We start from the raw sequence: 12,812 nt of genomic DNA, 5'->3' as shown, positions 1-12,812 counted from the left end.
AACACCACCTATACACTCTGGACCTGTTTGTATGTTGCAACGTTGTATTGTTTATTGGTTACACAATTATAATGTTGTATGTTTACAATTATGTTATTATTGCACCGTTACCCAAATGTTTTATAAGACTGTTCCATGTATTGTTCTTGTGTTATTATGTAAACTGCCCTGAGCCCCCGGGGAGGGCGGTATATAAATATAATAAATAAATAAAAATAAATAAACTTTTAAAAGAAACATAACCCCAAGAAGAAAAGGCAAACAATGCTGCCCCCTCAAATAAAAGAAGAAACACTGAAGAAACAGTAAATCTCAAAGCACCCCAAAAACCCACCCCACCCACAGAAACCAAAAGAATAGTTTGGAAGAAGTGATTAGGAAAAGAAGGGGAAAAAATATCAGAATCCCTCAGTCAAACCATTGATGTTCTACAAGCTGCCAGAGTAGGCTCAGCTTTCAAGATATTTGCAGAAGGCAATGGTTAGCTGGGAGCAATTAGCTCACTTGCAAAAAGCTTAGTTTTTAATATCTTTGCAGAAGGCAAAGATTAACTAGCTCACTTGCAAAGAGCTTAGGTTGCAAATGCAATGCTGCGATTGGCTGGCTGGGGGCAGGCTGTTAATCAATTACCCGTGTATAAGCCGAGGAGCTTTTAAGTGCTAAAAACTGTGCTGGAAAACTCAGCTTATATGCGAATATATATGGTATATGTGTTAGGGCCCGTGCAAAAGTCTTTGCCTCTAGCTGTACATATATATTGGTGCGTCATTACTTGCATTGTGCATAGTGTATATGGCATTTACCCAAAAGAAAGGACTATGTTCCCCCCCCCCAAGCATGCTGTCAAGAAAAAGACAGTCATCTTATATTTACATCCAAGTTACATATGTATATATTTTTTAAAATACATTTTTGTGTATTAACATTTTGTCTTACATTCAGGATTATTTTACTTTTGATTAAATACAGTAGGTAAACTTGCTTAACTGATATCCTTCTTAAACTCTATATTGTTTCACCTTGCCTGGGAAATGAAGAAACAAACCAGGTGGAATAAATTTTATTCATTCTATAAACCCAATGTGTTTTGCTTAGCACTTCCTCAAGGGGATCTATATAAGCATTAAAAATAAAGCATTTATTTACCATGTTAAAAGACATGTTAAAAGGTTATGTGTGTAAAGAAAAAAATATGTAAATGCATTTATGAAAAACATAGGGCTCTTCAGCATGTACAAAGTGAATTATGTCTCAAAAATGTTGTACTTCGCAAAGAAAAGGACACATTAAGAACATAAGAAGCCCTCCTGGATCAGACCAGTAATCCCTCTAGTCCAGCATCCTGTCTGACACAATTTCCTCTGTTCAACCAGTTCCTCTGGATGGCCAACAACAAGGCATATAGGCAGAGGCCTTCCACTGATGTTGCCTCCTGGCTCTGGGATTCAGGGGATTAGTGCCTCTGAATGAAGAGGTTCCCCTCAGTCACCATGGCTAGAAGCCATTGATAGACTTATCCATTAATCTATCTAATTCCCTTTTAAAGCTGTTTATTCCTGTGGTGATGATAACATCTTCTGGCAGCGATTCTACCTTTTTAATTGCTCTCTATGTAAACTAGTCTTTTGTTCATCCTGAACTTACTGCCTATCAGCTTCATTGGATCCACTTGAGTTCTAGTATTTTGGGAAAGTGAGAAAAACTTCTCTTTGACAACACTTAACATAACTTTATAAATATCTGTCATGTCCCCTTTAACTATCTCCTTTTTAAACTGTAAACTCCCAGATTCTTCAGCCTTTCCTCCTAAGGAAGGTGCTCCAAACCCCTAATCATCTTGGTTGCCTTCCTCTACTTTTTCCAGCTCTGGAATGTCCTTTTTGAGATATGGGGACCAGAACTGTATGCAGTATTCCAAATGAGGCCGCATGATAGATCTAAACAGGGACATTAAAAAGGTAAAGGTATCCCCTGTGCAAGCACCGAGTCATGTCTGACCCTTGGGGTGACGCCCTCTAGCGTTTTCATGGCAGACTCAATACAGGGTGGTTTGCCAGTGCCTTCCCCAGTCATTACCGTTTACCCCCCAACAAGCTGGGTACTCATTTTACCAACTTCGGAAGGATGGAAGGCTGAGTCAACCTTGACATTGCAGTATGTCTATTATGTTCTCAGTCCCTTTCCTAATAATCCCCAACATAGAATTTGCCTTTTTCACCACTGCAACACACTGGGTTGACACCTTCACTGAACTATCCACTATGACCCCAAGATCCAAATAGCCAATCAGGACACTAGAAGAGATTATTTGAAAAACTGCAGGAAGTTCCTAAGCTAACAATGCTAAATACACATCTCCTCTGATGCCCCCTGCAGGACATCCTTAATATGTTTCTGAATCATGCATAATATAGATCGGTGGTCCCCAACCACCGGGCCACGGCCCGGTGCAGGGCCACAAAGGGGAGAGAAGGGCAAAAGGGGGGCGCCACTGCACCACCGCGCTAGGGAGGCGATGGTGAGGGAGGGAGGGGGGCGCCGCTGCACTGCCGCCATGCTTGGGAGGCAACAGTGAGCCAGGGAGGGAGGGAAGGGAGGGGGGCACCAATGCTGCTGCCACGGCAGCGCCAGGAGTGCTACCTTACCTCCCTCCAACTCTGGTCACTTAAGAATATGCAGCAAACATGAATGCGAACAAGGGAGTTTTTATACCACACAGAGGTTATTCCTGTACATAGCTTTCTTTGTCTTCTCTCCTTGTTCTGACCCTGCTTAATGTTCACTACAAACCAGAGGTGGCCCCTATCATGAACACAGTGAGATAGCAACTTCAAAATTTGAACTATGTGTCACACACATGAAGCTTCCCTTTACTGAACCGAACCATTGGTCCATCAGTGTCAGTGTTTACTCAGACTGGGAGCAGCTCTGCAGGGTCTTAGGTAGAGGTGTTTCACATTACCTATTGCCTGTTCATTTTAATGGGAGATGCCAGGGTTTGATCCTGGGACCTTCTGCATGTAAAGCAGAAGCTCTTCCATTGACCCACAGCATCTCTCCAGGAGAAACAGTTCATTATGTTGTCATCCTTAAAAAGATTAATTGGTCTTATAGATCCCACTTATTTCAGTATGGAAAGGAAAGCTTTCCATTATAACTAGTGACCACTGGTATCTTCACTATGAGTGCTAAAATATCTGCAGCCGCCCCTGCAGAAAAATCTGCTGTCCAGGTGGAAAAGCAGCCAGAAAATGTGCATGTTTATAATATCAAGTGTCGGAACTACGGAGAAGGTCATAGGAGCTTTCTAAAAAGCGCTTTTCACAGTCATTTCTTAGCATTCCAAGGGTGCACATCTTCACTCATTTTGGCTACTTTTTATATGTTCATAAAGTTCAAGTAAACGGTAATGACTGGGGAAGGCACTGGCAAACCACCCCGTATTGAGTCTGCCATGAAAACATTAGAGGGCGTCGCCCCAAGGGTCAGACATGACTCGGTGCTTGCACAGAGGATACCTTTACCTTTACCTTTAAAGTTCAAGTAAAGTGAGTGATGTTGGAAGATCAGAAACTTCATGCAAATAAACCTTTACTGCCCCTGCCCTTTTCCTCCATAACAGGCTTCTCCTTACCTTCGTATGTTCTTTTATATTCTTCTTTATGTACAGATCCTTTTCCGTGATGGTAAACTCCACAGCTTGCCGTGCCTTCTCAGTTTCCCATTCTTTCAGCTCTTTTTTATACTGATCCAATGGTTGCTGTGTGAAAATCTGCATGGCAAAACCCTACAATTAGCTCACCATGTTCCTACTATTTTTCTTCAAAGCTTTATCTGTTTGCAAACATCAGGCACAATATGAGTGAAAAATAATTTCTGGAAAATAAAACCTTATCCAGTCGAGAAGAAACACAGCAGAAAGGAGAGTAGTTCTTACCCCAACTACAGTGGCCCAAAAATTACAAAGAGGAAGAGGAGACAAATAGAACGATCTATATATATAACAGCATCATACTTGGTACATATAATGGGAAATACTTTATAAAACTTTGTCTTTTTTTGTTAGGCAGCACATAATTTCCATAATACTCATACCAGCTATGCAGTTGTGTCATTTTCAAGAGTTTATGTTGCCTAACGGTGACTATACTAATGCCCTAACCTGGCTGGCCTGATCTTGTCGGATCCTGGAAGTTAAGCAGGGTTAGCTCAGGTTAGTATTTGGATGGGAGACGACCAGTGCTCTATGCAGAGGTAGACAATGGCAAACCATCTTTGAATGTCTCTTTCATTGAAAATGGGGTCACCATAAGATACTTGAGACTTGACAGCACTTTTCACCACCACCAATTATACTACATACATTCTCCACTATCACTGGCATGTTAATGAATCAAGCAATAACAACTCCCCAAATGTATAAAGCTAACATTTTAAATCTATGTCGATACCTTTGAACTGTAGCTTCAATGATAGACACTGCAATCCTTTTAAGTTCCTGTAAGCTACCAATGCCATTGGGTTGAGACATTAAGGAAAAAGGACCTATTTAGCCTCACCTCACAGATCAGATCAACATCATAGAAGCAAGGGTTTTCACTCGTGTGTAGTGTGAGAACGCAATGGGTGCTCTCTCCAGCTGGAACAATTCCAGTCTCTGGAATAATGTTCAAAGCCTAAAAACAAAGCAAGAGGTGATTGTGTATAACAATGCATCCCTACCAAACACTATAATAGCTGTTGCTTCCTATTCTTTAAGCAAGTGCCATCCCTCATAACAAGCAAAGGATGACACGTGGTTAAGAATCAACACACTGCAGCATCAGGGTGGGAGATATACTCCAGCAGAATAGGCACAATTAGTATTGCTGTGGAGTAGCAAAATGTATCATTTTAATGAGTGTCACACTTCTGTCTTTAACACGTATTTATCCTCTTGGTTCAGATACTACAAAAAACAGTTGTAGTAAGATGGACAACTAGTCTGACGCAGCCAAACTAAGTTCTAAAGAAAGCTGAAATTAAACGGAAGAGCAGGGAGAATACCAAGAAGAAGAAAAGCAATCAGACAGATGGAGCTCACCACCATGGCATTTGAAGTCCCAATGTACCATGTAAAAACTATTGCCTCCTTCTCAGAAGTGTTGTTGAGAAAGAAGAGGCGGCTGCATTTGCTGTAAACTGGGATGTTGCCAAAACAAATCCGGGGCTGTGATAGATACACCACCTGGAAAGAAAAAGACAGGTGATCCACTAACCTAAAAAAGATAGGTCTTTTCCGTACTTCCCTTTGAGTGTGAGCAGGACCTATAGAGGTGTCTAGCATAGGTAGTTAATGGTAGTCATGGAGGAAGCAATACATGTATTAAAAATTAACCAGGCAATATTGTATATACAAATTAGAAATCAACTGAAGAAGAGGAAAAGCTGGGGGGTTTGAACCCTGCTTCTTACTACCCCAAGGAGTCTTAAAGTGCTTACAATTGTCTTCCCTTCCTCTTCCCGCAACAGGCACTCTATGAGGTGGGTAAGACTGAGAGAGCTCTGAGAAAACTGTGACTGGTCCAAGGTCACCCAAGTGGCTGCATATGGAGGAGTGGGGACTTAAACCTGGTTCTCTAGTTTAGAGACTGCCATTTTTAACCACTACACCAAGCTGGCTCTCTGATTTGTATATGAACACCCAAGTTACTAATTTATACTACTAGTTCATCTAATTCAGCCTTTCTCAACATTTTTACCTTTGAGAAACCCCAGAAGTGGCGTGATTGTGCACAAAATGGTAGGGAAGCACAGCTGTGGACATGTCCACCTGGGGCCCCTCCCTTCTCACCCCTTCCAGTCCCATCATTGGCCAATTTCAGGAGGGAGGGAAAGGTCAACATGAGCCTATATGGTCATATGACCCGATAAAAACCTTTCCAGGGTTGTCAAGAAACCCCAGAATTTCATAAAACCCTGGTTGAGAAAGCCTGGTCTAACTCGATATCGATGCCAGCTCTGTGACCTGAGATTCTATATGCTTTAGTACTGGGTTATAAGGCTTTTCTGAAATAAGATTTAAAAATTGATTAAAGAAAAGGGGATTTTTTAATGGAACAATCAAATGTGCCAACCGTCCTTTCCACAGATTTGTCTTCTCCTTTCCCTGTTCAAAGGGGAGCAAGAAAGTACTGTCAGCACCATTCTGGATTTTATACCGCTACTGCTACTCTTATGTGTGGACATATAATGAAACCTAACAAATGATGTTGTGGCAATTTTTCTTTGAAGCTGTGCCTTCAGTGTTGGGAACTGTTAAAATAATAAAAGTAGTAGTAATATCAAACTATACAAAACTGTTCCCCTAAGAGGCTCTTCAAGTGCCAAGGATTAATTTTCAATGGCAATTTGAAATGCCTATTCAGTACCCTCTTGTGAATTAGTGGAAGCTCAGGAACTTCCAAAACTTACCAAACTGGGCACTGTTAATTTTGCAGATCCTAGAGCTGTGACAGGAGACACCATTTTATCAAACCGTGCTGCCTCTTTCATGACATGTGGATCATAGCCTGCGCCTTGGAAGGTAATCAGAGCAGCATCTCCCTCAAGGATGTGGATGGGCACATCTACCTAGGCAAAGAGGGGGAGGGGGAGGAAGATGTGCAGCTGAAGGAGCCTTGTTTTGCTGTGGTCAGCAATAAAAATTGCATTGTTTGGAACACAGCAGCATCTTGGAAGTTCAGATAAACCTCTCAATTACCAATTTTAGGGAATTATGGGCAAGAGAGATGGTAACTCTTTTGGACAAAGATTTTTCGGACTGACACTCTAGAGGTAGTTTTCAGCAGTTAATATCTTTGGAGACCATGTTGCTGGAGGATCATAGCTTTGAAAGCCCCACTCTTTGACAGGGAAAGGGAAGAATCATCTTTAGAAGAGCTCGTTATCCAAAGGAGTCTCAAAGCAGCTTACAAAAATTTTTCCTTTCATCTCCCTGCCAGACATCCTGGAAGGTAGGTGAGGCTGAGAGAGCTCTAAGAGAACTGATCTGTGAAAACAGCACAAAGAGAACTGTGACTGACTCACAGTCACCCAGCTGGCTGCATTTGGAGGAGTGGGGAATCAAACCTGGTTCTGCAGATTATCTGTTGCACTTTAATAATACACCATGCACTGTGGGATTCTTGTCTGGATTGGTACACAAACAAGGGCTGAACCCTGGTACAGATTCCAGGACTGAATACTCCTTTGGTTTAAGCATAACCATAATCCGAAGAACCCAGGTTTATTAAATCTGGTCATCCCAGTATTTTTGATAAGACATAGGGCACTGGGTATACAAATCAAACATTACTTCTCACTTACAAGGTTCTTCTACATGATTAGGTTTTGTTATGCAACAAATACACATTTGCTTCTTATTACTGCATCATGACTACATATTTTCCTACAAGGCTGTGTTTCTGTTGTAGTTATGACTTTCTAGAATTTAATCTGCCATATTTTGTAACTGACAAAAATGATATTTCTCCAAGATACCTGTAACTGCAGTGTAAAATGTGGTTGTGTGGGCACAGTGTCTGTTCACCCACTAAATTCCTGTGGCATAATTAGCATATAGCCCTTCTCCCATTCCATAGCTTTAACATTTTGTGAACTTTCAAAACAATTATTATTATCCAAATACCCATATACATCCTCACTATTCAACTACCTACTCAAGGGTTCTCATCCACCTTTCTTCTAACTGGCAAAGAAGGGTAAAACAACCTCCTCTGCACTAACTCCCGGGAAATTTTGTTTATTGTTTATTGTTTGTTTATTGTTATTGCAATTCCATTGAGATTGTGTGCTCCCCTTCTCCTGTGCAAGAGGATTATTAATGGTGAAAATCATGTTGGAGGAATATCATGCAAAGGTTGAAATACAACTTGGGCCAACTCTGAATTCTAGCATAGAGACTCATCTAAAGGTTGTGCTTCAGCTTTGTACCATGACACAACTGTTCTCTGCAATATACAGTGCTGCAGCTCAGTCCCAAGAACAGAGGCTAGGGGGATTGGAGAGACCCAGATTGGGATTGGAGAGACCCAGATCTCAGAACAGATCAAATCATCAGCAGTTATGGAGCAATGAGATGGATATGAATAAAGCAGGGGAAGAAGAGCAGCTGAAGAAACATAAATCCTTATTGGATAAGTGGAATAACATTGGGAATGTTGTGGAATATCTGCCCACTTCTTAAAGCAAAGTACTTCTTGAGGAAGAAAGCCTTACAGAGTACATTTTGGCTTCCAGTGGGGAGAAAATCCACTCAGTATGGGCAGTCAAGCCGGGACCAATCTCTCCTTTTGGATTTAAACAGAGAAATACTGAATGATGGTGATTTTCTTCTTGAACCTTCATCAGAGCATCCACCTGGATTTCATAAACTACTTTGGTAGCTCCTCCATTGTATAGTTCATAGACCTGCAAGGAAAAAAAGGCGAGATTACTGCTGCCTCCCAGGATATTCATGGACTATCCATGTTTCCATTCAGCACAACTCTTATCAGGTTTAGATCCGCTTAGCAGCTATGGATGGAGAGAATATCTTAAGGTAATTCCCCAGCAGAATTACCAAGCTAACTCCTTTAATCATTCTCTACCATGCACAAATAAAACTCAAAGGGAAAAGGCAGGCTCTCCAGTAATGAACAGGCTGATACTCAAGAGTAACTGTAATGTGTGTGATAATCACAAAATGCCACACTTTCCCCAAAGATGGACAGCTGCATACTATTTAAGTCCATAGGACTCTGGGCAGATATGTTACCTCAGCAATAAGGATTCCCAAATATACGTTTGCCAAGTTACTGCAAATGCAGAGGTGTGGAATCATTTCTATGGAAAAGTGAGTGGAAGACTTTATTCTCTCTGTCCCTACTGACTGTCCCACACAAATGTCCTCCTGCTTTATTTAATTGGAAATATTTTCAGTATTTCTAGTCTCCCAGACAGATGGGGGGGGGCGGAATTAGTTAAAAATCCCCCCTGCTACGAAGAGGGACAATGAGCAAGTGGGGAAAGATGATAGCTGACATTTCTCTGGTGCAAGCACCCCCTACTTTGATCTTCCAAGGCAAGCATGCCTCATATTCTGCGCCTTCACTTACAGGTTGATGTTTCTCCTGTCACCCAATGACCTGGGTTCCCTCCTAAGTGGATTCCCACCTAGTGGGCTGCTGAAGTCCCTCTTCTTCACACTGTTTGGTGTATGTCTGGGAGGGCTAGAAAAAGACACGACAATTGCCTCATATATCTCACCTGTTTAGGAGGGTCACAGGTGCCAATAGCAATAGGTGTAAACACATGCTTGGTTGAAATGAAGTGAATGTAGTGCTGCTTCAGATCCAATGTTACACCAATAAAATTCAGCTGCAGATTTTTAAAAAACGGCGAGAGAAAAAGACAGACTATTAAGACTGTATCATCATAAGTAGTCATGTCATCTCTGGCTTGCTTCAAAGAAGACATACCAAAAGAAAGGCAGTGATATGAAATTAAGCGTCTCCCAATTCCATGCTTGACCCCCTGGGAACAGTTCTGCAGCACTGCCAGAGGATCTCCTCATTAATTCCCACACATATTTGCCCTCTGGTTCACAGCATAAGAGCTCCAGGCCACCTCTCTCGGCTGGAGGCCTGCACTCCAGGCCAGAACTCCTGCACTCCAAAATCAGCTTCCCCACTGGGCAGCCACAAGACGTGTGCCAAGTGGGCTGAGCCAAGTGAATCCATCCACAGGCTTTGCACGAAGGCACAGTTAAGCCTGTGTTTTCACAGCTTGCTCAACAAGCTGAGTTTTCAGCTGACAATAGCCCCCTGAAGAGAAAGAAAGGAAAAGAAGAGATGGATGGGAACACATTGTTCTCACTGGTAATCTTGGGAGAATGATGGACACCTAGTGGAGGCTCAGTGGAGCATAAGAGGAGTGCCCTTTAGATCACAGGGTAACTGATTCAACCTGACATGATGAGAGAAGAGAGCTGAGATCACTAATCAAGCCTAGCCTGATAATGGAAACATTCCAGATAAAAAGGGGAACTGATATAAAATAATCAGGAACTGTGGCTCCTATTTTTGCCCAGAAGAGACAGCCGGGGAGCTGATCTGTTCCCTAAAATGCTACAGCGTCCCATTTGGGGGAAGACAGACTTAAAAAGAGTTGAAAGAAGAGAACAGTTTCTGGAAGACAAAATTATTGCACAAAATTATTGCACAATAGGGGATTAGGCACTCTAGGTCTTGAATACATTTTGTAGGGTGGGATTTAAAAATAAATCTATGCCTCCCACTGAATGAAAGTACTTCCATAAATATAATACCCCTATTGCCTTACAGGCGGTAGAAATAGGATCATACCAGAATTTCTCGACCATGGGAGATCTTCAGCAACACTGGGAGTCGATCAGTACCAACGAAATCATGTCTGGCAGGGCAAGAACAAGCACAAGTACCGGAATTGCACAAAGAAACCATTCCAAAGTTTGAACTAGAAAATCATGTCTCAAACAGTAAAGGAAGGAAACAAAGTCTGAGTCCAGTGGCACCTTAAAGACAAAGTTTTATTCAAGATATAAACTTCTATATGCTTGCACACTTCTTCAAATCTGTAGAAGTGTGCATGCACATGAAAGCTCATACCTTGAATAAAACTTCATTGTTCTGAAAGATGCCACTGGACTCAAACTTTGCTTTGTTGCTTTAGATCAACACAACTACCCACCTGAATACAGTAAATTAGGGACACTTCATTTCCCTGATAAAGAGGTGCACTGCTGGTATACTTGCCAGGCAGAAGAGCAAACATCTCTCTGGGATAGGCAGAGAGACCACCTAGAATTGCTGTGGTTTCTGAGCCCCATGCATAAGCTCAGGACACCCAAGAATCAAGCTTCAGATAAAGCAGAATCAGTGAATTTTTAGTAGAAAAGGGCAAGAGTCCAATAGCACTTTAAAGACCAACAAAATTTGTGACAGGGTATAAGCGTCTAGGATCTGACCCTCTCCATGTGTTCCCTACTTCCTTTGAAAAGGGGTGTGCAGCCATGTATATATTTTGTCAGCAATGGAACCTCTCCACTCCCTCCCACCCCCACATATGAGGTAACATATATAACATCGTACAATTGTTGGAAAAGGGCTGGATGTGTCATGGGGAACAGCATGGTTGCCACCACTTCAAATGGCTGGTAACTGTCAAACTAGATACACCAAACTAGATACACCAAACTAGATACACCCTGTTATTCAATCATTACGAAGCACGCTACATGCTGTTGTGTACATCAGTGACAGAACCTCCTTTTTTTGCCTATGCAGTGTTATAACATCATTTTAAAAGGGGGAAACAGCATGGCTGCTGACATTTCAGAGGTCCACTGCTACTCCTTAGTCAATAACTAAGAAAATGGATGGCAACCATCAGATACACCAGTATAGAACACTGTTATTCAATACTTCTGAAGCACACTAAATGTGTCATCATGCACATAACCTTTCTTTTTCTTTTGCAAATGCTCTCTCAGCCCCAACTACCTCACAGGATGTCTGTTGTGGGGAGAGGAAGGGATGGTGATTGGAAGCTGCTTTGAGACTCCTTAGGGTAGTGAAAAGTGGGGTATAAAAACCAACACTTCTTCTATATATTAATGGAAAAATTGTATTGTAACACAACCAGTATTATGTTAAAAATGATGGCTGTCTCAGGGATGACTTGGGTTGGAGCAGAAGGGCCATTAGGTGGGATGAGCACCCACATCAATGATGACACACAATGACAGTGGGGCAGGAAACAAAATTTGAATTTTGGAATTTCTCACTAAAAACCAGCAAGTTAAGAGCCAAAGGAAGGGGGGCACTTTAAAGGAGGATTTAGAAACAGCATGGTAAAAGTTTATGAAATTAAGATCTACTCCTAGCGAGGCAGAATTTTGTGCAGAGGTTTGCTATTGTGCAGTAATGATCCATCCAAGCTACCTAATCTTGATTTATCTTCTATTTTGCAGAACACTCATGTCTCAGTGTGTGTTTGCATGGAGGCATCAGGTTCCGAATTAATATGACACCGCCCTTCCATATCGTATCTCATGTGCATGGGAGCTATGTTAATGAATTCTGATCAATACAGGAGCTGATTTTGGCATATGGGCTTGAGATCAGTTCCCATTTGAGGAAGAAAGAAACCAAAGTGTGAGGATACCGATGGGATAGATGTACAGTTTGCTCTTGCCCTGGAAGAAGATTTCCCGCCTTGGGACAAATGCTAAAAAGTTGGTTATCCTGGATCCGCATCTGATGTAGCTCATTGGGATCAAACTCAGCACTTTCTGCCCAGTATTCCATCTCTATCTTCTGGTCAGAAGGAAACAGAAAGGCCCTAGGAAGCATCCATCAGCCAAGATAAGAGAGAAATAGACACAAATTATTAAAAGGCAAAGATTAGCAATATCTTATATCTAGGAAAGTAGTGAGCAAATGCTATGCTGCTTGCCTTATGCTCATACAAACAAAGCTCTGCAAAACTGACCATACATGAGTGTACTTGGCATTTAAAAGACAAATTTCTTTATATAAGCCATCCAGATTCTGCATCCAAAAGCTGGATTTTGTACCTATAGAAACAATATGCATATTAAATGTGTAAGACTTCTTTTATATGACATGATTTGTTCTGCATTTTTACTATCTTGGTACAGTTTATTCTGGTTTTGTTAGTCAGTCTGTAGGCATCACCTACATCTTGAAGCATATCTATTGTCCACTTTTTATTTACAAGAGCAGCAGAAG

General features: G+C 41.6%; 1 protein-coding gene across 5 annotated transcripts in view; it reads right to left on the bottom strand.

Moving 5' to 3' along the window:
- The window catches only part of CFAP65 (cilia and flagella associated protein 65), a 63,020-nt gene that overhangs the window by 18,654 nt on the left and 31,554 nt on the right, over positions 1-12,812 (bottom strand). For all 5 annotated transcript variants that reach the window (XM_077320731.1, XM_077320730.1, XM_077320733.1 and 2 more), the window contains 8 exons: positions 12,226-12,402; positions 10,386-10,452; positions 9,289-9,399; positions 8,260-8,451; positions 6,454-6,612; positions 5,084-5,227; positions 4,560-4,676; positions 3,635-3,772 (listed from right to left, as the gene is read on the bottom strand). In XM_077320731.1, the coding sequence (XP_077176846.1) occupies positions 3,635-3,772; positions 4,560-4,676; positions 5,084-5,227; positions 6,454-6,612; positions 8,260-8,451; positions 9,289-9,399; positions 10,386-10,452; positions 12,226-12,402 (1,105 nt within the window). The remainder of the gene's footprint in view (positions 1-3,634; positions 3,773-4,559; positions 4,677-5,083; positions 5,228-6,453; positions 6,613-8,259; positions 8,452-9,288; positions 9,400-10,385; positions 10,453-12,225; positions 12,403-12,812) is intronic.

This window comes from Paroedura picta, chromosome 2 (assembly GCF_049243985.1).
Source record: "Paroedura picta isolate Pp20150507F chromosome 2, Ppicta_v3.0, whole genome shotgun sequence".
Taxonomy (NCBI): domain Eukaryota; kingdom Metazoa; phylum Chordata; class Lepidosauria; order Squamata; family Gekkonidae; genus Paroedura; species Paroedura picta.
The sequence above is the reverse complement of the archived record's forward strand: the minus strand, read 5'-3'. Positions and strand labels throughout refer to the sequence as shown.